A 22,887-nucleotide genomic window follows, 5' to 3' on the forward strand; every position below is an offset into this window, starting at 1 on the left:
TTTTGATGGCTATACAGTGGGCCATGGAAAGCCAGCTTGCGTAATCATATTTAATTTGCTATTGTTTTGTGAATATAGCAGCATCATATTAGGTCTCTTGGGGTCCCAGCTGAGGCTAGTGACAGGGAACTGTCCACTTACAAAGGTAGTGGCAGTGCTTACTACAAGAGGATTTACTAACAGTCACTGTGGAAGAAGGAAAAGGAAGATCGAGAACTGGGGCACCAAAACTGAAGGTACGGTGTTGTGTGAAGGAGGTGGGGGAATAGCCTTGGAATCAAAATAGGTGCCATAGTATTTTACTTGCCAGGAAAGACAATACTTAGGTCTTGAGGAATCTGATGCCTTTGTCATGGGAATAGGCTCCAGACAATAATAATGTCTGCAAGTTCTACCTTTAGGTAGCCTGAAGTCTACTGAGACCCTTGGAACTTGTTTTGTCAGCTGATCCTATGTGGCTTACAGCTCAGTGCCTTATTTAGGGCTTCTGAATCAATTATCAAAGGGTCTGCTGGCTAGGGACAAGCATGTCAGTAGAAATTAGGCTGCCCTAATATGGTTCCCATCGATCTAGCCAAGGTCATGCAGGAAGGCTACAGCAAAGCCAGAAATTAAATCCAGAACCCCAAGCTCTTCTGCATTACCTTAACTACAACTTCATCTTCCTGTCTCTCAGTAGCATTGACAAAGATTCTTCTGTTTACTGGAGCTAATCAGAATATTCATAATGTTGCCGTAATCAGAAAAGTAGGTTTACAAAACATTACAGATTTCATGCACAAAATAAAATTTTGTGGGGTGAAATACTTCAGCTTTTTTGGTAATCTTTAAAGGTAAAACATGGTTGGGACCACTTATCTAGCTCCTGTTAATAGATTACATTTGAACAAAATTTCAATAATATTTTTGACAACAGAATTTTAGGAAAAGAAAAATGCACCAATGTCAGATAGGTTCAGTAGAAAACTTTTTTTGTTGTTCTTAAGGAAATCAGTTTTGTTCAGTGTTTCACCAGCTCTCCATCTGCTCAAACTGTGGAAAATACACAAACAAGTCTGTCTGATAGATGTGTGAGAGGCCAGAGCTTCTAGCTCTTACTGAGCCCTGTGCTACAATCTAGTAGCAGAAGGCTCCATCAGTAGCTGTTGACCGTATGTTGGTTTATCTGGCAAAGAAAATGAACAAGTGGCTTACAGGGTCAGGACTACTTCAGTAATCCTAGGGACTGATGAAGTAGTACGTATGCCATTTTAAAGACATTATGCTCTGCAAGACTAGACAATACAACTCTAAACATGTGAAATGGAGATAGTGCTTGGAAATAGTTACAGATATTGGTAAATTGGGAGTGACCCAGGAAAAAGCTGGTCCAATAATGGTAGAAAATTGAATGTACCAGTGGCCTTACTAGGAATAATGTAATAAGCCTAATGGAAGATGACTCTGCGTTAATGTGAATTCCACTGATGGATGGCTAAATAATAATATTCCTTATATCTTTAATTATTCTTAACACCTGTGTCCAATCAATGTTAATAGCTTTTGGGAGGTGCTGGACTAGGAGAAGCTTATGCCTAAAACCCAGAGACTCATTCAGACATGTAAATATGTGAATGTGCGTATATGCTTATACATATGCATATGGTAGAACTGTAATTACAGAAAACCTTTTTATCATGATGCGTAATTTAAAATCAGGTGCGCTACTGCTCTTGAAGAAATGAAGTCACAAGTTTCATCTTTCGTATAACTTTGTAGTATAGAATGGGCAGGCTGAATGGGATGCACTGAGATTTGCAGTAGCTGCAAATGTAAAATGGAATACCATTCTCTTCAGCATTAAATAATTGGAGCTCGCGTGACAGATTGCTTCACAGATAAGATACAGATGCAATGTTCGTAGGAAACACTGTGCCTCTGTCACAGCTTTTCTTGAACCCTCTCGTACTGTGGGCTTTTTGTACCCTACTTGAAAATTAAAATTCTCCTCTACGAGCTTAAACTACAGAATTAATGAATAAGCAAATTCTTTTGTGGTATTCCCTCAGTCACCATGCTAAGAGCTAGATTAGCCTATCCCTGTCTGTTAAGGTCGATTATTTCAGTGGAATTAAATCAGTTCCTACAGATAGTATTGAGTCCAGGTTCACCTGGTATTTTGCTGTGTCTTAACAATGCTAACCCCTGACTGTACACGATCTGTCCATTTGCTTTACACACAAATGGTGTAAAACAGCTCTCAATACCATCTTGTATCTGTTCTGAACGAATATGCATTTTGCATTCTTGGGTCAAAGCCCACAAATTAATGCCTTTTGCAAAACTGGTAATTTGAGAAAGTGAGCTATTTACATTAATAATGAAGCTGTCTCTCCCATGTTGATTATTTTGCCAAATAATTTTCTGGAGTTCTGTGTGGGAAAATGTCAGTTGTTGGCTGGACTTGAAGCTGATACTTGCCCAGTTCATGAGAACGTTTTCGTTTAGTGCCAGACAGAAGAGCAAATTCTGGATATGGCCTTTACCTGTCTGGAGGTGGTTTTTTTTATAGATAGCATTTTGAACTTTCCTTGCAGCACTGCATTTTTATAACCACCTATTAGCTTGTAGGGAATATGATGGCTGACTCTAGGCATTTGGCTTGATGAAGTGCCAGCAGTGAATTTGCGGATCAGTTCAAGGACAGCTTTCTTGTGTGTATGTTCATTGAGTTCTCTTTCAGATTCTTTAACACTTACCTCCAGTGTTATATGAAATCAACCAGAGAAAGTTAAATTGAATTGTCCATTATTTTATTTGCTTAAAAGATTCTGTATGTACAGAAGAAGGTCATGCTTCTCGTTGCATCTGTTGGTAACGTGCATTGCACGCATTGTGGGTTTTCTGTCTCCTTCTCTGCATGCCTTTCCCACTGCATGCATACCACTCTTTTATCCTCTTCTATTTCCAGCGCTCCTGAATCCAACACCACCTCTTGCTGGGACACCGGTGTGCCTCAGTCCCTTCCTTGGCTGATGGGAGGAGCTCTGTTCGTCACTCTGTCCTTCCCCTTTCTCTGCCACATGTCGGGGGCTCTGTCTGCATTCTTCCATGGCCCATTTCCCTTGTACTGTAATCCCTGTTAATCTTTCCATGCCAGGGACACTGTGACCCCCAGGGTTTTCTTCTGTTATGGGGAAACAGTTGTTCGATCCATTGACCATTACAGCAGTGACAGTCACAGCTGCTGGGCTGTGAACCAGATAAAGAGGATACAATGTAAACCTCACTTTTCTTGTTTGTCTGATTCTCCACTAAAATTAATAAGACTTCTGCTCATCAGCATGTAGAATATTCTTTGATCAGACTCAGCGCTCAAAACTCAAGAGTTAGGCAAAGGGAGGCTTGAACCATTGGGCATGTAGACACATGTAGCTTTTCTCTGGCTGCGAAATTGCTTTAAGGATTTCTTATCTCTGGCCTCATGTTTCTTCCCCTTCACCTTCCAATCAGTCTTAGCTGTCTGTGGGACCGTGTTATAAAAACATACCGGCAAAATGTCTTGATTTAAGAAATACACCATAAAGAAAATGTACCAAATGACTATGCCTTGTGTGAAATCTTGCTTTGTTTGTCTTGTGCAATCCTACCCTTCATGTTTTCTGCAGGCTATAAAAATCTCTTGGCAGTGAGGTTATATTTACTGGTAAGATTTGGTTTCTGGTTCTTTAAGCATTATTGTACTGCACAATAATACTCTTATTATTAAATTTAAAGAGGATTATTGCTTGACTAAGGTTATGTGGCTACATATGATCTATGCTCGCAGGGGTGTCCTGCAGTCTGTGGACATCTAACCAGCTAACATATCTGCACTTACATGCCATAGCAATCGGTGAGTAGGTGACAGGTCTGCACAGAGCTATGTCATTTGAGTATTATGTCAGGAATCACTGTGCCTATGTCCTCTGTTACCTGCCTGTAAGCATACCTCCATTATGGCTTGGTAAGTTGTAATTTCTCAGTGCCCTGGCTTGCTGCCTAACTAGCTAACATGTACTGGTGGCCTCTGCATGATGTGATGGACTGATAAGCCTAAGCACAAGGAATCCAGTTCTTCCCACCTACCCAGATATGCATAGGTCCAACACTTCTGACAGCCCGTCCTGATTTGTGGAGTCATAAATGAAAGGAGAATCAGACTGAAAGGTTGCCCAAGGATGTGCCCAAACTCTGGGAGTTTCTAGGCTGGGAGCTGTCAGACACAGTGACAGGAGGAAGCCGAGGTGGATTGCAGAGGTTTACCCTGGTAATAGCAAGTCTGAGGTGGCCTTATGCCATTGTAGCTAAGGCTCTTCAGGGAACACGAGCATCCACATGGATGTTTGTGTGTTATCTCAGTTGACTTGCCTTAATTTCCGGTGTTCTCGTATGGAACTCCTCCCAAGAGTTTTGTTGCCATTTTTTTGTAACAACAGTTTTGCAGTTGCAAAAGAGCTAGATTCTGCTCTTCTGGATTTATAGTCCTATTCTCTATGCGGTATTTTGGTGCCTTGAGCTTAATCCATTTTCATTTAAAGAATGAATGGAAATGTTACTGGCCCAGAAGCATGCCTCAAGAAATCATGAGGTTGGCTTAAAAATAGAGATTTTTACACAAAATACATTTGGGATTCTTTTCCTTTGACCTCTGTTTTTTTGAGGCAATGTTATGCACGCTTACAAGCTCTTCCCTGTGACATGGAATGATAGGAAACATCTGTTAGTTTCATGAATGTGGATGAACAAGTTAATGTCTTTCAAATCAGAATATGGTATTTAACTTTTTCTCTTTTACAATAATATCACAGTTACTTGGTTTCTCTTTTACAATAACATCACAGTTACTTGGTTCCTCTATCTTAAGTAATTATTAAAGCTCAGATATTGTTCCATTTTAATGCGATATGAATGTGCATCAGTTCTCATACCAACTGGCCAGAAAGAATGGACTTCTTACGGAAACAGAAAGGGAACAGCAAACTGCATTGGGTGATGGAGATATGTTTTGTGAGCTGTCCTTTTAGGGACTGACGTACAGGCTCCATATTTGAATCTGATTTCATGCTCTTGGTGACTGAAGTCATGGACCTTCCACCAATTAGAAGAGTAAATACTCTGCTGCCTAAACTTGCTCTGTTGAGGACCACTCAGGTGCAGAAAGTAACACCTGTAGACAAGTGTTTCTGGTGGTTAGGGCCACTCATTTCCTGTGCTTTGAAAGTCCTTTTGAGATGGATCCATCTTGTTTTATTTATGTATAGCTCAAAATACCTTCTGGTATTGACTCAGTCTTAAATACTGCTAGGCAAAGAAATGATAAATAAAAACATCAAATAATAAGTAATTGAAGGCAATGTTAAGTTTGCCACTAATGCATTTGACTTGATTTCAGTGGTAGTAGGATTGAATAGGTCCTTACATGCCTTGAACAGGAAATAAAGGTGGAGAAGAAAAATCTGTTAAGGAGAACTTGTTTGTTATCTAGCTAGCAGTGTTTCTCTCATGAGCCTTTTATCAAACTAGTGGAGAGATCTTACTAGAGACAGAACACATGCTTCAGAAGAGGAAGAATTCTCCAGCTACCTAATAGGCTTCGCTGGGTCTTTTGCAAATGTAGCATAATTGCTTCCCTGCTGTGAAGTAGTGCAAAACTCAAGCAACTTGCTTTTTGAAAGCAGGCTCAGGGAAAAAAAAAGAAAAAAGTTTTACCCTGTGTAAAAAGTGTAATCTGGACATGTGAAATCACTGTTAACTGGATTAGATGATAATGACCTCGAAGACTAAAGAATTAGAAGATGATGTAAATCAGCCAAACCCAACAGCCAGTCATTCTCATTTCGTGTTAATGTTCATCTTTCATAGTGAAGATATTAATGAAAGGAAGCAAAATGCTTGAATGTTGGACTGAATTAGATTAAGCACACATAATTTTTCATTCTTATTATGCAGTCTTTTATTAAATGAAGACTTTTCTCTTGTTGGGTACAGTAGGGATTCATACATCCTATGCTGGGGGGAAGGAACTACCCCTGTATTGTCCCATCAGTGCTGCTTTTTTTCATGTGCTTTTACCCACCTGCTGCTTATAGTGCAGGATGTGAAGGCCATCATCCTTTATAAGGCTGGAATTTCTAGATGAAATATAATGACATTAGATCACTGTATGGGATATAGACAATGGTGCTGAATTAGCCATTCACTGCACGAGTAATAAATTCATCTAAGGCAACAAAATGAGACAAGTGTGAAGCAGGTGAGATGAGAATCATGTTCAGAAGACACACACTGACTATACGTGCAGCAGTCCAGATTTGGCAGTACGTTGGCTGCTTTGCAGTGTCCTGTTGATGCAGGGCAGTCATAAACCTAGGTTAACCATCCAGTTAAAAGCCTGTTTACTGCTGATCAGGATTGCCAAAGTAGCACAGAACAGCTACAGGCATTGCGAAAATGGGATTGCTCTATGCATATATAGCTGAAGTGCACATTAATAATGATCAATGTCAGTCCTTCTATTGAACACCAGTGTTTTCTATGAGAAATAGTGTGTTCTCTTCAAGGATTTTGCTGCAATACTGAGGAAACCCATGGTGATACAGATTGGCTGATCCTCTTTTGTACTCCCAATTAGATCTATTTCCATTTCTAATTCTGAAGAGCAGCAATAGGAATAGAATAGAAATGGCTGTAGTTTGCATTCAACAGACAGAGGGAATGACTGTGTGCTAAATATGAGTGGGGGCATAGGTACCTTGCAGGAATGGTTTTGCTTAGGGTAGCTATAATATGAGGAGGATTCTGTTTGAGATAAAATGCTTTACTCCCTGACCTTAGACAACCAATAGCTGACTAAACAGGCTGTGTAGTTTCATGAATAAATGGTAAACAATATTTCTTGAAATTCTGAAACAAAAATGTGCTGCTTTTTTTTTTTTTTTTACATGTGTAACTCTTATCTGCAATGGTTTCACATTATACTATTGGTGTACTGCCTTCTTGCAATTTAACCACCTAATATATGCAAATACACATTAATGTGTAGGCAGGTTTTGCCTAACAAATTTCCTGGAAGGGTTTGAAACTGAGGCATAAAATTGCATTTTAAGTAGTGACAGATGTCTTCTGAAATGCACTTGCCATATGAGGAGAGGAACATGTTCACAGCAAAGGGTATGAGAACTACCTCCACACAAGTTTCTAATATGGATGCCCTATTGTCTGATCCTATTTCAGTCGCCAGAGCTCACTATGAGGCTCTGCATTTAGCCACAGACCATATTACAACTCTGTAGAACAGAACACAGAAAGTGATATAGTTACCCTTAGCGCCACTGATTTCTAGGACAACTATGCACTTCTTTTCAACATAATGAAGTCCTTGAGAGTGATTTTAAAAAACAATGACTTGTCATTACAGCAGAGTTCTCTTCTGCATTGTTCTCCTTGGTATAGTGTTGTGTGACCTGTATGAAAATGAAGGGAAATTATACACGGTGGGGGGACTTTGTTGGAGATTGTGAGCTCCTGCTGGGGTAACGTATGATGCAATTTAGGCATGTTTTTGATACAGGCTCTAAAAGGTTGGGAGAATAGGACTGCCAGAGGAAGCAGAAGGGCAGGATACAACTGAGGTAAGATTGGGGTAAGCGCATGTACCTTCTTATGTGTGCTCCAGAGAGGAGGTAAGATTTGAAAATTTGCTAATATACCTTTTGCCTATCACTGTGAGGAGATACTGTTGTTAGTTTACATGGCCAAAATTTGCCAGATAATTTTCAGATGTTTGAGACAGAAGCTGCCCTGTAGCATAGATGAGCCAATAAAAGTACTCTTCCGCTGTGAATTACTGTCCTGTCGGCCAATGCTTTGGTATGACTGCACGATCCTACATGCTTGCGCTATTATCATGAAAGGCATGGTGTCTCTTAATTGGGTCGTGAGGATGCCCATCAAAGGGAGGAGCCTGGGGAAAGAAGGTAAGAACTGAATGTACTGGGTTGATTTCAGACCTGGTCAACCTTGAATAGGTTGAAAAGGTTGAAGGGTGAAAAGGGATGTGATTCTGCCAGACAGTTGGTAAGGGAGCAAGCAGGCTTATCTGTTATTTTCATGTTCCTGACATGTTATACTATACATTTTTTTCTTTCTGTTTTAGGATGATAGGTGTTGTGCTTTCTTATACCATGGGAGCATGTTTGGCGAGTAAAAACTGAAAGAGAGAAATAATCTAAGGGTGTGGGTAGATGTCCTCTTTTAGAAGCATCTGTGCTAGTGCAGGATGTTGGTGTCCTTAGCCTGCTGTTTGTCGTTTCTCTTGAAGAACCACCCGCAGAGTATTTTGTGTGGATGCATTCTAGTTTGTCCCAGGCAAAAATTGCTAGGTGAGTTGATGCCAAAATAGAAACTCCTTAAGCTAATTTGGCTGATTTAATTTTAAGTGAATTGGAGTAACTTCACACAAACTGCCCCATTGGTGATGACAGCAGGTGCAGACATGATGAGCATCCACAGACATGAACAGATTTTACCAGCCCAGCTAAAGCCTGAAGGGAAGAGTAAAATACTTTTCCCTTTGAATATCTGATACCAAGAAATATCAGTTACCAACCAATATCAGCTCTCAGTGAAGGACCTGTAACAAAATCTGGGACACCTAGATATGATGAAATCATGGATGTGGAGACAAGCATGAAGACACAAATTATGACTCATCAATCAGAAGGCAAATAAAGACAAACGTGTGATTTCTTGTTGTTTTTGATCCCTAGATTTTGAGCAATCTGTGGACCTGACTCCTAGTTCTTAGAGCTGTTAGTACACTACTTGCCTAGTCCTTGCTGCAGTGCATGTGAGGATATTGTAGCTTATTAAGAGGGACAGAAGAGAAACACTTTTTGCCCCAGCTGTCCTCAAGAGGTTTTTGCCTTGTGGACCTCTGCCTGCTGGGACAGATGGGGGTAGCCATTGGTTAGATGCAATGGTTAGGGAGTATGTGACTCTTGAGCTATTTTTCTTCTGGTTTTATAAAGTCTAAGGTACGCAACATAGACAATCCAGTTATCTGCTTCACTGTGGCTACACTAGTACACTAAACAGAGGCTCCAACAGGCTGTCATCCATGCTATTTTCTTGCTAGCATATTCCCTGACAGTTTTGCTCTCTCCCAGACAGCATGCTCCCCAGCATGGTGTGGGAGGTAGCTGGAGCCAGGGACTGTTCCCAGGAGGCTATGGACGAGGCTGCCTTGTTTTGGGAAATCAGTCTCTGTGGATGTGGGTTCGCCTGTCCCACATGTCCTCCCAGAGAACAGGCCCTGGTGTGTTTTATTTACTAGTGTTGCTCCAGCTTTAGGATCCAGCATGCATAAGAGCATCACTAGGCCTTTTTCTCCAAGCTGCTTCTGTTGGTGTTATGTGTGAAACATACTGCATTGCCTGCCTTGCTGTATGGAAATGGAGATGCCTCAACAGTCGGTGCCTGGTCTGAGATGCACTGTGGTCGATTCTACACTTTTCATCCTGTCCTCTATTGAGTAGTTAGTGTGCTAATGTAAGGGAGAATTAGGACTCAGGCCATTTTTTAAAAATAGTACTAATGCATTAGCTGAAAATAACACTGTTTTGTAACCAGTTCATTAAAGCAGTGCTTTAGGATACTATATTATGCAATATATATTAGTAGCAATAATTCTATGGATAATATATGTATGTAAACAGTTCAGTGACAGCTTTTCTACCAAACAGAAAGTACATTTTAGTCCTAAATAGAATACGGTTTTCATAGTTTGCTGTTTACAGCCTCTGGTGAAACACATTTGAAACACAAGTCAGACCTAATGGACCTGTGTCTGCATTCTATGATGTAAGTCTAGTGAAAGACAAGCAGAATTTAGCCTGTTGGTTTTCTTTTAAAAGTCAGTAGCTGCAAGTGGAAAAATAAACTGATTAGTAAGTCTAAAAATCCAAGACTCTGCTTACTGAATGTTACTGGAAGCTGTGCAGTTAACACTTGTTTTAAATCCAATCTTATTTAAGCTGTTGCCATCAGTTTCAGAAGATCTGAATTCAGTTTCCTCATGTTCCACAGAGTCCCTTGACAGGTCACTATTAAACTTAGGGGCATGTAGGCCACATAAAAGGGGCATTAATCTTAGAGGATGAGTGTTCAGGCCTTTCTGAAAATTAGGCCCTCTAATATATATTTAATTCGTCAGTCAAAAATATTGGCAATATAACATCAAAATTTCAGCCTTTATTCTGAATCCTGAGTCATCTAGCAACAGAAGAATTGGAAAATACACTATCAAGGTGTATACATTATTTTTATTTTTAAACTGATATGATTTGATATCACTATCTGATAATGAAAATGCCTATTCTTAAGCCAGTTGGAATTCCAAGATGTAGGAGAACTTGAAAATACAGACCTCAAAAGGAGATATTTTTATGGTTTGGAAATTGTTTTCTTCTAATGGAAAAATCTAATTTTCCCTCCACTATTCTAGCATGAAGATGAATCTGTCATGCTTACCTGGAGATATACACTGAAATTGGTGAAAGGGGAATGAGCTTGCAGGCAATTAGAACAACTATGTGGGGAATCGCTTTACAGCACTTGCTAGGCCAATCTGACAGCTTTAGCAGCCCTCATTTTTAATGAGCACTTACATCTACCAAAGTTATAAAAAAATTATGAGTCGTAATGGGTCCATTGCATTGTATTAGCTGAAACTTGATCAAGCATTGGTAGATCAAATGAAGTGCAACTAATTGAGAGTGCTAGAAGACTGTTAGTATTAACATGAGTATTTCTTTATTTTATTTTTCCATGTGGTTTCCAAACAAGGGGTGAATAACAGGAACATACCAAAGACCTTTGCATCCTTGAGCTGCAGGTTTGTCCCATGTTAGCTGATACGGAGGGCAGAAAACTGAAATAAACTACATTAGACACCATGTAGGGTAGCAAAATTTCACAGGAAATTTTATGGTTTTATATCTGCCACTTCACTTTGAACAAATCTGAGGTTTGGTGGCTGCATGGGAATGTGCCAGTGGCCAGAAAGTAGTGCAAGGAGCCAGAGAACAGCTGCACTAAAGAGTATTTCTCCCTCCTACAGAGACCAAGTTTGACGTTAAAAGTCATCTAACGCTTAGAAGGAGAAAGGAGTAGCTGTGGTGTAGCAGAGTTTTGGCTGTCTTGCTATGCTGTTTGGTTACTGCTGCAGCAGTTACATTTACTGATAAGCTGAAGCAGTGTGGCTGTGAACTGACTTTGCTGTTGTTGCTGAGGCATTGGCCATGAAAAAGGGTACAAACGAAGAGTTTCCAATCATCATAGCAGATGCTGTAAGCATGGTAGGATTCTTAATGAGTCCTGATTTCTGTGCATGATTAGGCATCACAGAAAAGGACAGTGCAGCTCAACTAGCAGACTTTCAAACTGCTGTGACTGGGCTGCTTTTGTAGATGCTGTTACGCAGAGCAGAAATGCAAAATGCAGGTTCACAGATAATTTAAAAGGCTCTCCTAAGCTACTGCTAGAATTTGCAGGTTTTTATCACAGCTGTTTCCTATCCTATCTCTTGCCAGATTTTGTGAGATAAACTGGAACACACTGTTTTCTCCTGAGGTATTGACATAACAGAAGAGCTTGTCAGGGAAGAGCGTTTCTCAGGTACAGTGCACTGAAGTTCCTCAGATGGTGACTGGCTCCTTTTTAGTTGGAACTGGATAAATGTAAATGAATTCCACGACTCTTTTGGCAATATGACCTCAGAGGTAGCAGGGCCAGCAGTATTCCTCCAGGATGAGATGTGGATCTGCCGCAGCTGGAAGAAGGAAGGGTAGAATTGCTGGGTACTTATGAATGTTGCATCTGGTCCCTCATGCCCAAGGCTGACAGATTAATCCTGTTTGTCAGTGACTGTTTACTCTTTCTGTACCATCCCAAGCGAGGCATGCATGTACATGCATATACATTGAGCAACACAAGGAGAAAATGATGGAAAATACTTGAGATGCACAAGATCCACTGATTGTCTCCAAGAAAAACCTTGGCTTCATATGCCTACATGCTAGCTTTTCCACTTAGTGACCTAATCCTTTAATTTCACTTAAAAAGTGAGTAACCCTCACGTGACAATAAATCATTGTTGGCAGCCAGGCCAGAAATCTAGGGAGTATAAAGATAAGCTCTGCATCTTTTTTTTTTTCCTTAGGCTTCCTTCATCTTTTTCTTCTCTCCAACAAGTATCATCATTTTCCCTTTTATTAAGAAAGTTTCTGTGACATTTAGATCTGGCCAAGTTTTGTGATAGAGTACGATTATCAGAGGTTATTCCCATAATCTCCTTTGAAAATCTCGGTTTCAGCAATTCACTCTACCTTCCACCTGTAAAATAGTGGTTCTTGCACATCCCCACAGACATCAGTTTAAGTCAGTTTGTTTAAATGGCCAATTTCTGTATGCCTTATACACAGATGAGGAATCAGGGACTACACCAGAAGACTCGCATTCACCTCCCACAGTGGCAAATTTAATAAATTCTGCTAGCCCCAGTCTAGGCTTGGGCCTCTCATCACAGGCATGGGTACAATACCCCAGTTTGTTTGGCTTTCCAGCCAGCTGGTGTTCTCAGGGGCTAGAAAACCTTGCCCTAGCAGCTAGGTCTGGAATTTGGGCTGCCATTTGTCTGTTTCTAGGTTAATCGACCATTTCTAAACCAAAAGAACATTCAGCTCTGATGTCTGTAATTTAATTTGAGTTGTCTTTAACCCTAATAGAGATGTGAGGAGGTTGTATATATCTAATTATATATATATATATATAAAGGCTTTTAGTTTGTTGGCTTTCTGGGGTTTTTTGTTGGTTTTTTTTTAAACAAATAAGCATGTGGTGTTTCAGGTTTTTTTAAAACAGGATATCAGGTTGATGATAATTTTGGAGGGCTCTTGGGAATGTGTGTGGGGGATAAATGATAATTGATTAAGGGTAACAAGTTAAAAACCCTTAAAAGTTCCCTCAAAAGTTAAATCTCTGGTTTTCATTTGCATTAAGACTCTGAAAATCCTAAGCAGAATAACTTGAGTGCTAATGTGGAAAAAAAATCAGGCTAATGTAGTGAGTGACAAAAGTGAAAACTAGCACAGAGTTCATGGGTGGGAGAAATCAGGATCAGTGGCCCTACTGCAGGTATAGGGAGGAGAAATTCTAACCTGCTGGATGAGTAGAAGCCAGACGTCTGTCAGCTTGCAATCTTCCCCTTTGTAGAAGAAATACTGCAGAAATACTGTTTGCTGTGTGAATTGGAATATGATGCTGGAAGATGTGCAGCACTACATACACAACTACAGTAATTTGTGTATGCGCATGCTACTAATTAGCACCGAGGTTCACAGATTTAAATCAGTGTTCTAGAGAACCTGTACTTGATGGAGATTTTTATTTTTCGGCTTTGAGTACCTGCCATGTGCACAGCATTACTCTTTCAATGAATCACTGTTTTTGATGGAAGCACATTTAAAGACTTCTAAGCTTTCAAAGGCCTACTTCCTTCTGAATCAGAACCCTTCTTCCCCATGCCTCCTACATCAATATGTAATTTCCTATCTCTGCAGTGCTCCATGGATCTGCTAGTAATCAAGCCAAGTCTAGTGCATGGCCAAGGGTCTGAAAAAGAACTAGGTAAGGCCATGGGGGCTGTGCTCCCTGCCCGTCGCCTCCCACTTATCTGGTGGACTTGGTGGAGAGCTGGTAGGGAACGTGCTGCTCTCCTGAAGTTTCAGCATAGTTCTGCCTTAAAACCCTGTGGTGCTTTGGTATTCAGAGGCACCATGGAGATGGCTTCTTTTTGCCTAGAGAGCAGCTGAGTAACGAAAAATTAGAAAGTCCTGGTTGTGTTGTTTATCCCCATACAGCTATTCCTTTTCCTTTCATGGAACAAGGTTGCTGTAATAGCATTTTTCTTTGCAGGCGGAATTGGAAATACAGAAATAAGTTATGGAGAACCACGGTGTCTCCTGTCAGAATAAATATTTAATGAGAACAAGGGTTGTGCTCATTCAGAGTCACAAGGACACATACTGAAGTACTGTATGTATGTTAATTTTAATGTATAAAATATATGCTTGGACTTAAAAATGCAGAGTGAACAGCCTCAGGGGCAAGTGTGTATTAAGTTTGTGACAGCTGTCTCTGTGGGTGATGATAATGTAAAAGTTTCTTTTTTTTCCAAGCCATTTTAATTTACCCACCAATCAGTCAGAAAAGAGAGGAATCTTAAAGTACTTACTCTCCAAAGCAGTTCTTGGAGGCGTGTGTTCTTTCATGTTGTATCCAGACGGTGTTCATTCTAACCAGCCTCTAAAGCACATCAGCTGTTTGTAACTCTTCCTAGCTCAGATTAAAAAAAAAACCTGAATAGTGATACACTAGTTTTCGTTGTGTTGGAGCAACATACAGAATTTGTACAAAATGTGCCTGTTAGTGTGTACAGTCATGCTAGTTAACATGAATTAACCTAGTGACTGTTACAAGTTACTTGCAACTTGCAAGTTATTTTCAAGTTAAAATGAGAATGAAAGGCACGATCTCAGAGTTTGCAGCTCATCTTTCCAAGGATATGGGATGTTGAGGTGGACTGGGGCTTTGTAAAGAGTTCTGGAACAACTACTTGTTCCTTTAGGCAACACGGGAGAGAGAATAAATCCTGGTCTCATTTTCCTTACCACTCACAACTCTTAAATAATCGGTCTATCTATTGCAGTATCCAGGATGTCCCATGCCCGTGTGACTTGTCATCTAAACTGTGGAGTCCCTTCCCTGCTAGCTTGCTTTGATCTCTCCTCATTCTGTTCCTCCATCTCGCTAAAAGCCCATGCCTTTCTCTTCACAAGCATCTGTCAAATATCTCTGAACCTTTGTTTGCCTGTTTTGAGGGTTTCGTACCTGCCTGAAGGTGAAATCATTTGAAATAGTTTCCTTGTTCAAACTTCTATTTGGAATACCTATTAATTTTCCAAAGTGCAGTCGTTAAGACTATAATATCTAATGGTTGCTTTGTAAATGTCCTTGGACTGGAGAGAGGGACGTAACTGGGGCCACTAAAGCTTATGACGAACTTGCTATGCATTTATGCCTTCAGTGGTTTATCCAGTCCATAACGTGGAGGTATAAATAGACTCTCAAATCATTGTATAATAGTAGAATTGCCTACAATTTAGCATAGAGGACACTGGCAGTCTCCCAGTATGGCCGCTAATGCATTTTTTGAACTTGGATGATCTCTGCTTCGTTTTTTTTCATTTCTAAAATGGAAATAGTAGTATTTTGCCTAGCTGACATTCACAGGGGAAAAACTTTTTTAAAATGCTTTGCAATTCACAGGTAAAATGATTGGGAGATAGAAACGTATTTACATTATTACTGAAGAAAAATCTCAGGTCTTCTACGTGAAAGGAGATCTTCATGTGTTTAAAATAAAACTAAGGGAGCAGACAGACTGTGTTAAAACAGTAGTTACAGACTTAGTTCACAGCAGACTGTTAAGGACGGAAGTTATTATTTCTATGTCTAGGTCTCCCTTCATATGCTTCTGTTTAGATAAGAACTGTAATACAATCTGTTCTCTTTCATTGTTTGGTTTGTGCAGGCACAGGCTTGCTACAGGAAGTGGTATATCTAGTGAGTCAGGGAGCTGATCCAGATGAGATTGGACTAATGAATATAGATGAACAACTTCCAGTCCTAGAGTACCCTCAGCCTGGTCTGGACATCATCAAGGTACAATTTATTGCAAAGAAAGTCTTTCAGCGTTTGGATATCTTTTTCCTCAGTTCCATATTTATCACTTCATTTCATCCTGTGTCCTTGTCCTTTTCACCACTGGACTTGCTCAGTTTGTTGGAATGATTCAGAGTATTATTAGGTTATTTTAAAGTTGCTTATATTAAGCTTTATTATACTCTATTTAATGCTTTAGATGTTTCTCCATGTCCTAAATATCTTGGCAGTGGGTTTTCTGAATAAAAGTTCTAGGCCTCCCTTGCTTACGTAAAGAGAAGCTGCCCAAATGAGGCAAATTTGCTTTGATTCCTTCCCTGGGTCTGCAAAAGAAGAACTACAAATACAGAGATCTATGGATCTGTAGACCCACTGTTCTGAATTTACATCTAAATCCTTAGAGACCCAGGATCTCTGGATCTACAGACTCTGTAGGTGTAGTTTGAGGAGTTTGGAATATTCTGCATGAAATGACTTCCACACTGTTAAGAATCACTCAGAGACTGGTGGCATGGCATACAAGTGTGATCCTGTCATTGCTGTAACTACTTCTGATATAGGCGTATCTTGGAATGATTAGGCAAAATACTGGGCTCCATCCTATAACAGCTACAGTGCTTGTTGAATTGAGCTACCTAAGGCTGGCATGGATAGATTTAAGCTGCTTCTGCAGCATCAGCCTGCTTTAGGCTGAGAGTATTTAGGGGTCAGAGGCTGGTTTTTTTTTTTCATCTGTGTGATGCCTAATCCAATGAGACCTCAGTGCTACCTTGATGCAAATAAGCGGTGGCAATAGTGAAAAGTTTAGTTTGAGATTACACATTGTTGCCTATACTATGTGCTAGCAACTTGATCCAATATGGATTTATGCAGTTTTTAACTACTAGAAGATTTGTGTCATAAGACAATTTTCTCTCAAATTATAGAAAAAATACTCTGTTTGAAAGATGTTCACACACTCAAATAAACCTTTGGACTGTCTGGGCCTAATTCTGAGGATAAAATAAATTGCAAGAGTAAAATTTTGAAGTGAAGAGGTTAGGGGTAGGGTTTTCAGAGCTTCTAGTATTTCTCAAGGAACTTCAGTGGAAGCATCACTGGAAACAAAGTTAGTTTGATACTAAGAATCTTAAACTACTACTCTCTCTTCCTGAGAAGGTCCTACAAATGGAAGTACTTTGAAAACAAAAGAAGGAGAAAAACCCAACAAAAAACCCCCAACACATTATCCAGCCTTTTAATATTTAAACACCAGATGTAATTCCCTGACATAATTTCTTGTCCCAGACCCCTATTAATTTAAGAAGTGAATTTGTGAATGTGTCTCAGTATAGTAAAGGGCTTCAAGACAGTTCAGGACAGCTCAGGATGTGCCAAAAACTAATGCACAATAAGAAATGTTTCTGTCTGCTTTATTTTAGGAACTGACGTCTCCTCGTCTCATAAAAAGCCACCTACCATATCGCTTTTTGCCTTCGGACCTCCATAATGGCAATTCAAAGGTAAAAATGAAATTAAATCGTGTTTGTTTAACTATATTGGGAGCAGTTGTTTAAGTGCTTTGGGAGAGGGGTGGGGAAAAAGCTTTCAATAAGATGATTTTTTTTTCACCCCCCTGTCATAGGTAATATACATGGCTCGCAACCCCAAAGACCTGGTGGTGTCTTATTACCAGTTTCACCGCTCCCTAAGGACCATGAGCTACAGAGGAACGTTTCAGGAGTTCTGCAGAAGGTTTATGAATGACAAGTGTAAGGAGCTGTTCTCTCTGCACACGCTGTTACACATTTATTTTCATCTCTGCATTCCTTCTGCAAGTACAGAAATGAACTGGATAAAGGTGCATTTGTTTTGCATATACAGCAAGGAGGTTGCTATGGATAGTGCTGCGTGGACTTAGATTTGTCCATGCAAACTATGGCCATGCCTTGTAAATAATTGCCTTTACAATATTTGACCCCATGGGCTCAGCAGTGTTTCACTTAGCTCAGGCAAAACTCTGGTCTACTCTTCTAAAATTTAGTTTGCAAGGTACCAGGTACCTTGTGAAAAGCGGTGAATACTCCAAGCATCATTTGATTTCAGTTGTACCTCACTGTTAGCTACTTCTCATGAGTCTTTCTCTTCCACAGGGTTTGGGTTTTTTTCCTGGTAATTCCCTTAATATTTTTATTTAATCCAGAAATTCAAGGTTTGTCCCTTGCAAGATACCAGTTAGCACACAAAAACCTCTAGTTTGCATGAGACTGATCTGGAGTACATCAGTCAGTTGAAGTGAGCCCCTGTAAGAAGGCAGTTGCAGGCTACTACTGCCTGAAAAATACACCTCTATAATGAGAATACAATAACCTGCTTCACAGCAACTCATCAGCTGCTCACCCAGTAACCCCTTTGAGCAAGGGCTGTTTCATGACACACCCACCCACGGTGTTCCCACTCAGGCTGCACTGCCTTAAGTAGCTCCATTGCACTCGCTCAGTAAACTTACAGGGAGGGCAGGCCCTATGTTCTCACATAACTGGCTGCCGCTGGGCTTTTTGCCAATGGATTGCCACACATTCTAGCTAGGAAGAGAAGAATTTTTTACTGCCTTCTATTTCTCTACAAAATCTTCTCTATGATACCTTAATGTGACACTAAGAATTCACCAGGTACCTTGTGCTCTGAGAGCAGCATCTCCTCTAGACCCAGTGCAGCAAACTTTCCTTCAGCCTCGAATTTGGAGGAGTTGATGATAAAGGAGCTATATAAGGGGAAGAAAAAAGTAAAAGTAAAAGCCTACCAGTGGAGGTTATTTAACAGGCCTTAAAAACCTTTGCTACTTTCTCCTGCAAGTTTGCGCAGGGAGGGTAAATGCTCTCCTTCCATTCCAGCCCACCTTCAGCTTTTTCTTTTGCATTCCCTGAGAATGGGATGTTTGTCTGTAGCCCATGATCAGGAACTTCTAGACCGGAGACATATGAAAGACACATTAGAAGGTCATCTAAAATAGGAAGAAGGTTCTGTATTCTTTTTCATGTAAGTATTGCAAGAGTTATTTATATCTTCATCTAGTAGCAGCTAGCTGATTTATTATAACCTTCCAGAGTCAATAAAACATCACAGCGTGTTCTGTGTCCATAATTGTGCAAATGGAGTGTTTCGTAATACAGTAAATTTAGCATTTAGCTAAATGTTTGCATCTCATGGAAGCAATGCAGCAGCAAAAAAAACCTTCGTAAGAAGTCAAAGTACTGCTAGAGGGAGAAGTACTGAGCCCAAATGACACAATCCCACTCTTTTTACCCCTCCTTACCTGACCATCTTGAAACAAATTCAGTGCATGTTAGCTGTGTTGTTTGAAAGCATACGGTTAGGTAGGGATTAGTCTTGAATGTGCTAATTCTTTGGCATTATCCTCTATAGCTTAAGGGAGTTTCTTACATAAAGCATAGGTAAACTCTGCTAACATAATCTTAGTGGATTCTTGCCCTGTACCATCAAGAGCAGCTAGAAGCACTTTTTGCTTGACTGATGTGTTAGCTTTATGTGTGAATTTCTTTAGCAGTGTGTGGAATGGGATTAACAAAAATGGAATTTTTCCAATACCTTTATAGAAATTGAAAATGAGTCAGCTGATTAAAATAATTTTCCTATGATACTGACCTCTTTGTCCATTGAAAATGTTTCAGTTACCAAAATTCAACAATTATTTTTCAAAGGGAAAAGGTGGCTTCAAAATACAAACCTAAAAAGTTTAATATTTCTCTATAGCTGCTTTGCTGAAAAGATGAAATTGACCAAAAAAATATTGGGAAAGAATGTGAAAAACTGCTCACTATATTTGCTTAATTCCTTCCTTGATTATCTGAAGTACTTTGGGGGAATTTATTACAGGTAACAAAGAAATATGCAGAATGCATTTCTCTTTGGGTTGTCTTTCCAGTAATATTGCCAGCAAAAGACATTCTCTAGATGATAAATACCAGTGTCTGAACCTCTACTAGGCACATGTAAATTGACTGAAATCAGTGCAAATGTGGACTTTATCAGAGAAGTGAAAAACAAAGGAGGAAAGTTTTGGGGGAAGGGTTGAGGCTTCCAGTAACCACTGCCTCAGCAGTGCTGGGAGCACAAGCCCTCCCAGCATAGCACCTCAACTTCTCTTCAAGTCCTAAACCCCACACAGCAGATATGGGGAACTGAAGACAAGCTGCTGGTGGCAAGCAGGAGGTAGGAGGCATAAGCTTTTAATCATTAACCCCGCACACTGGGCCTGCTCACAACTTGTGATATATGGGAAGTACCTCATCACATCACTCTAAGATTTTGGGAGCACTCAACGCCTCATGGGCATCTAGTTGTCTGGATTTATTGTGTAACTGAGATAACTGATAACGGTATAACTGAAACTGTGTTGTGGCATGTCCACAGAAGTTGTGTGGCAGTGTTCAGAAAATAACAATGGAAGGAAATAGGTCTGAGATTTTAGCGGGGAGGCAAAAGATGTAGTGATAAATAGAATATTCTGTCAGTACATCCTACATTTTTGGGAATGACCATGAAGCATTTCTATAGGTCTGTTTCCTCAATACTTCTTTAATTAAGAAAGGACAATGGTTGTTGGCAATTCTTTGTCCATAGTAGAGGGTGCTCTATGGAACTTTCCACAAATGATATATCTAGCTGCTAAGTGAAGGCAGCTGCAGTGTGGTATGTTAATTGCAGGAATTCACACAGGTTGGAGCCACTGGAAATTTGCCTTCTGCAAAGCTATCTGTGTAATTTTTATTTTGGCTCAGTTTCCGTTCAATAGTCAGGAGTTATTAATACTGCGCTCTGAGAGGTCCATCATGAAATGTGGTGGCATTTTCAGTTGAACATTTTATCTTTATGATAAGTTAGTTCTTTTGAATATTCCAAACTGATAGAAAAACTCTTTTTTAATTAAGTTCCTTGCTGTGCATGGCAATGGGTGAAAACCAGACAGTATTCTCCTGGGGCTATGAACCACTCCAGTTAATTTATTTTTCTCCTTTTTTTTCCTTTCTGAAAAGGGCTTAATAACAAAAGTGTTCGTTTTCCTTATGCCAATCATAATGTCTTTGTAGTAGGATATGGTTCGTGGTTTGAACATGTGCAAGAGTTTTGGGAACATCACATGGATGCCAATGTACTTTTTCTCAAGTATGAAGATATGCATAAGGTATGTTAGATGTAGCAAAAAGGTACTTTAATTGTTTTAATATTTTAATATGTTTAGTATCGTAGTGTTTAAAATACATAAAGCACAAAATCTGCTGCTTATGTCCATGTTTGGGCTCCCTAATGTCTGATACCATTTTTAAAGCACTGGCATTCAATAGCTTCTATGGACTTTCAGCACTTTGATAAACCTAGTAATTTACTCAGGAATGTGCCTGCATCCATAGGCACTAAACTACTTGCAGAGAAGGCAGAGATGTGTAACTGTTCAGTGCTTGCTACACTCAGCCCTGGGCATTCATTTAAAAGAAATGTCTTGCTTTGTGTGCTGTATCAATGAGAATAAAAAAAAGCACATCATCAGTATTTTGTCCTATATATTTGGTATTTATTCTGATTATTTGGGTGTTCATATTGTCTTCTGTGAAACAATGTTGAAAACAGGGATGATCATGTAGCATAAGGTGAATGTAATTATTGGGTCCTTATAGTATGCTGGCTAATAAATCCACTTTATTTTTAATCAGAAATTTAGTGGAAATACTACATAGAACATTGGTTTCCATTTCCTATTGCACTAATATATTTTGGAGAATTAATGAAAATGCTTCAAAATGTTTACTTGACTGGAACATTAATGCAAACATAGGAAAAACCCAGCTCCTATCTCTAAACCTACAAAAAGGCAAAATCGGCGTGGAACTCAATAAAGCTGGGTAAATTATAATTTCAGCCTTACTGAGCCTTCTGATGGAGTGGGATGCTAAAAGATGATGTAATACAATCAGAATAATTAAAAAAGTTTAGTAGAAATTATTTCAAACCCGTGGTTTTGAATAGTGATTTATTCCTAGCTGTGCTCACTGATGGATGCTCTTGAAAGCTGGTGGCATCACAGTATCTTCTGCTTCCTGATAAACATTGCTATTTTGTCCTTGCAACTCCAGAAGTCTTACTCATACTGAGGAACCCTGAAGTTCTGGATATGTAAATTAATGACTGCTTATTCTGAGAGGCCACCTCACTAGATCCCTTTCCATCTACATGAATGCAGTCCCAGAAGCTAACAATGAAGGAAGGCTCTAACAGTTGTAGTAATTTGTTTTACCATGATCAAAATCAAAGTAACTTTTAATTCCTCCAAAATACACTGGTATTGCAAGGTGATCAGTTAAGGGCCTGGTGTTGTCTGAAGTGGGAAGCATCACAATTACTTTGCAGTTCCCTGTTCTAATATTTGAAGAGGCGAGCTTACATGACTGTTCTCTGCTGACCTGTCTTACCCTAATTACTTGCAATGTGTGTTTATTTTCAGCAAATGGGAAGGTGGCAAAATTTTAAGATGGTGGTGTTTCTACAACTTCTGCATTTGTATTTTTCACACTGATCAGGATATCACTTATTTTGAAATACTGAAACTCATTAAAAAGGTCATTTTAAATATTGTAAAATAAACTATTTTTTAAATACTCTTTTACAGGACCTAGCAACGATGGTTGAGCAGCTGGTGAGGTTCTTAGGAGTTTCTTATGACAAAGCACAGTTGGAATCCATGGTGGAACATTGCCATCAACTCATTGATCAGTGCTGTAATGCAGAAGCACTTCCCGTTGGCAGGGGTATGTTTAAAACCCACAGTAAAACTCTTATTGTGGAAGTTGCAAGAAGCAACTGACAACTTAGTAACCTCCAGGATGTGTTAAGATGTTGGCACAATACTGCTATGTAAATGATGGGAGGTCACTGACTGTTGGTGCAATTTAGGGCTTGGTTTGTTTTGAAATAAGGTTAGGTAGAAGTGACTAAAAAAGGATGGAAACATCCAAGATCAACAGGGTATATTCAACACCATGCAAACTACTCTGTTAGAGAGTCTTTGGCTTACTTCAACAGATTGAG

General features: G+C 39.6%; 1 protein-coding gene across 3 annotated transcripts in view; it reads left to right on the top strand.

The window, feature by feature from the left end:
- Nucleotides 1-22,887, top strand: part of SULT4A1 (sulfotransferase family 4A member 1) — a 30,798-nt gene that overhangs the window by 1,911 nt on the left and 6,000 nt on the right. For all 3 annotated transcript variants that reach the window (XM_041129628.1, XM_030041089.2, XM_030041090.2), the window contains exons 2-6: nt 15,674-15,804; nt 17,226-17,306; nt 17,429-17,555; nt 20,895-20,989; nt 22,469-22,607. In XM_041129628.1, the coding sequence (XP_040985562.1) occupies nt 15,674-15,804; nt 17,226-17,306; nt 17,429-17,555; nt 20,895-20,989; nt 22,469-22,607 (573 nt within the window). The remainder of the gene's footprint in view (nt 1-15,673; nt 15,805-17,225; nt 17,307-17,428; nt 17,556-20,894; nt 20,990-22,468; nt 22,608-22,887) is intronic.

Source organism: Aquila chrysaetos, chromosome 17 (assembly GCF_900496995.4).
Source record: "Aquila chrysaetos chrysaetos chromosome 17, bAquChr1.4, whole genome shotgun sequence".
NCBI classification, from domain to species: domain Eukaryota; kingdom Metazoa; phylum Chordata; class Aves; order Accipitriformes; family Accipitridae; genus Aquila; species Aquila chrysaetos.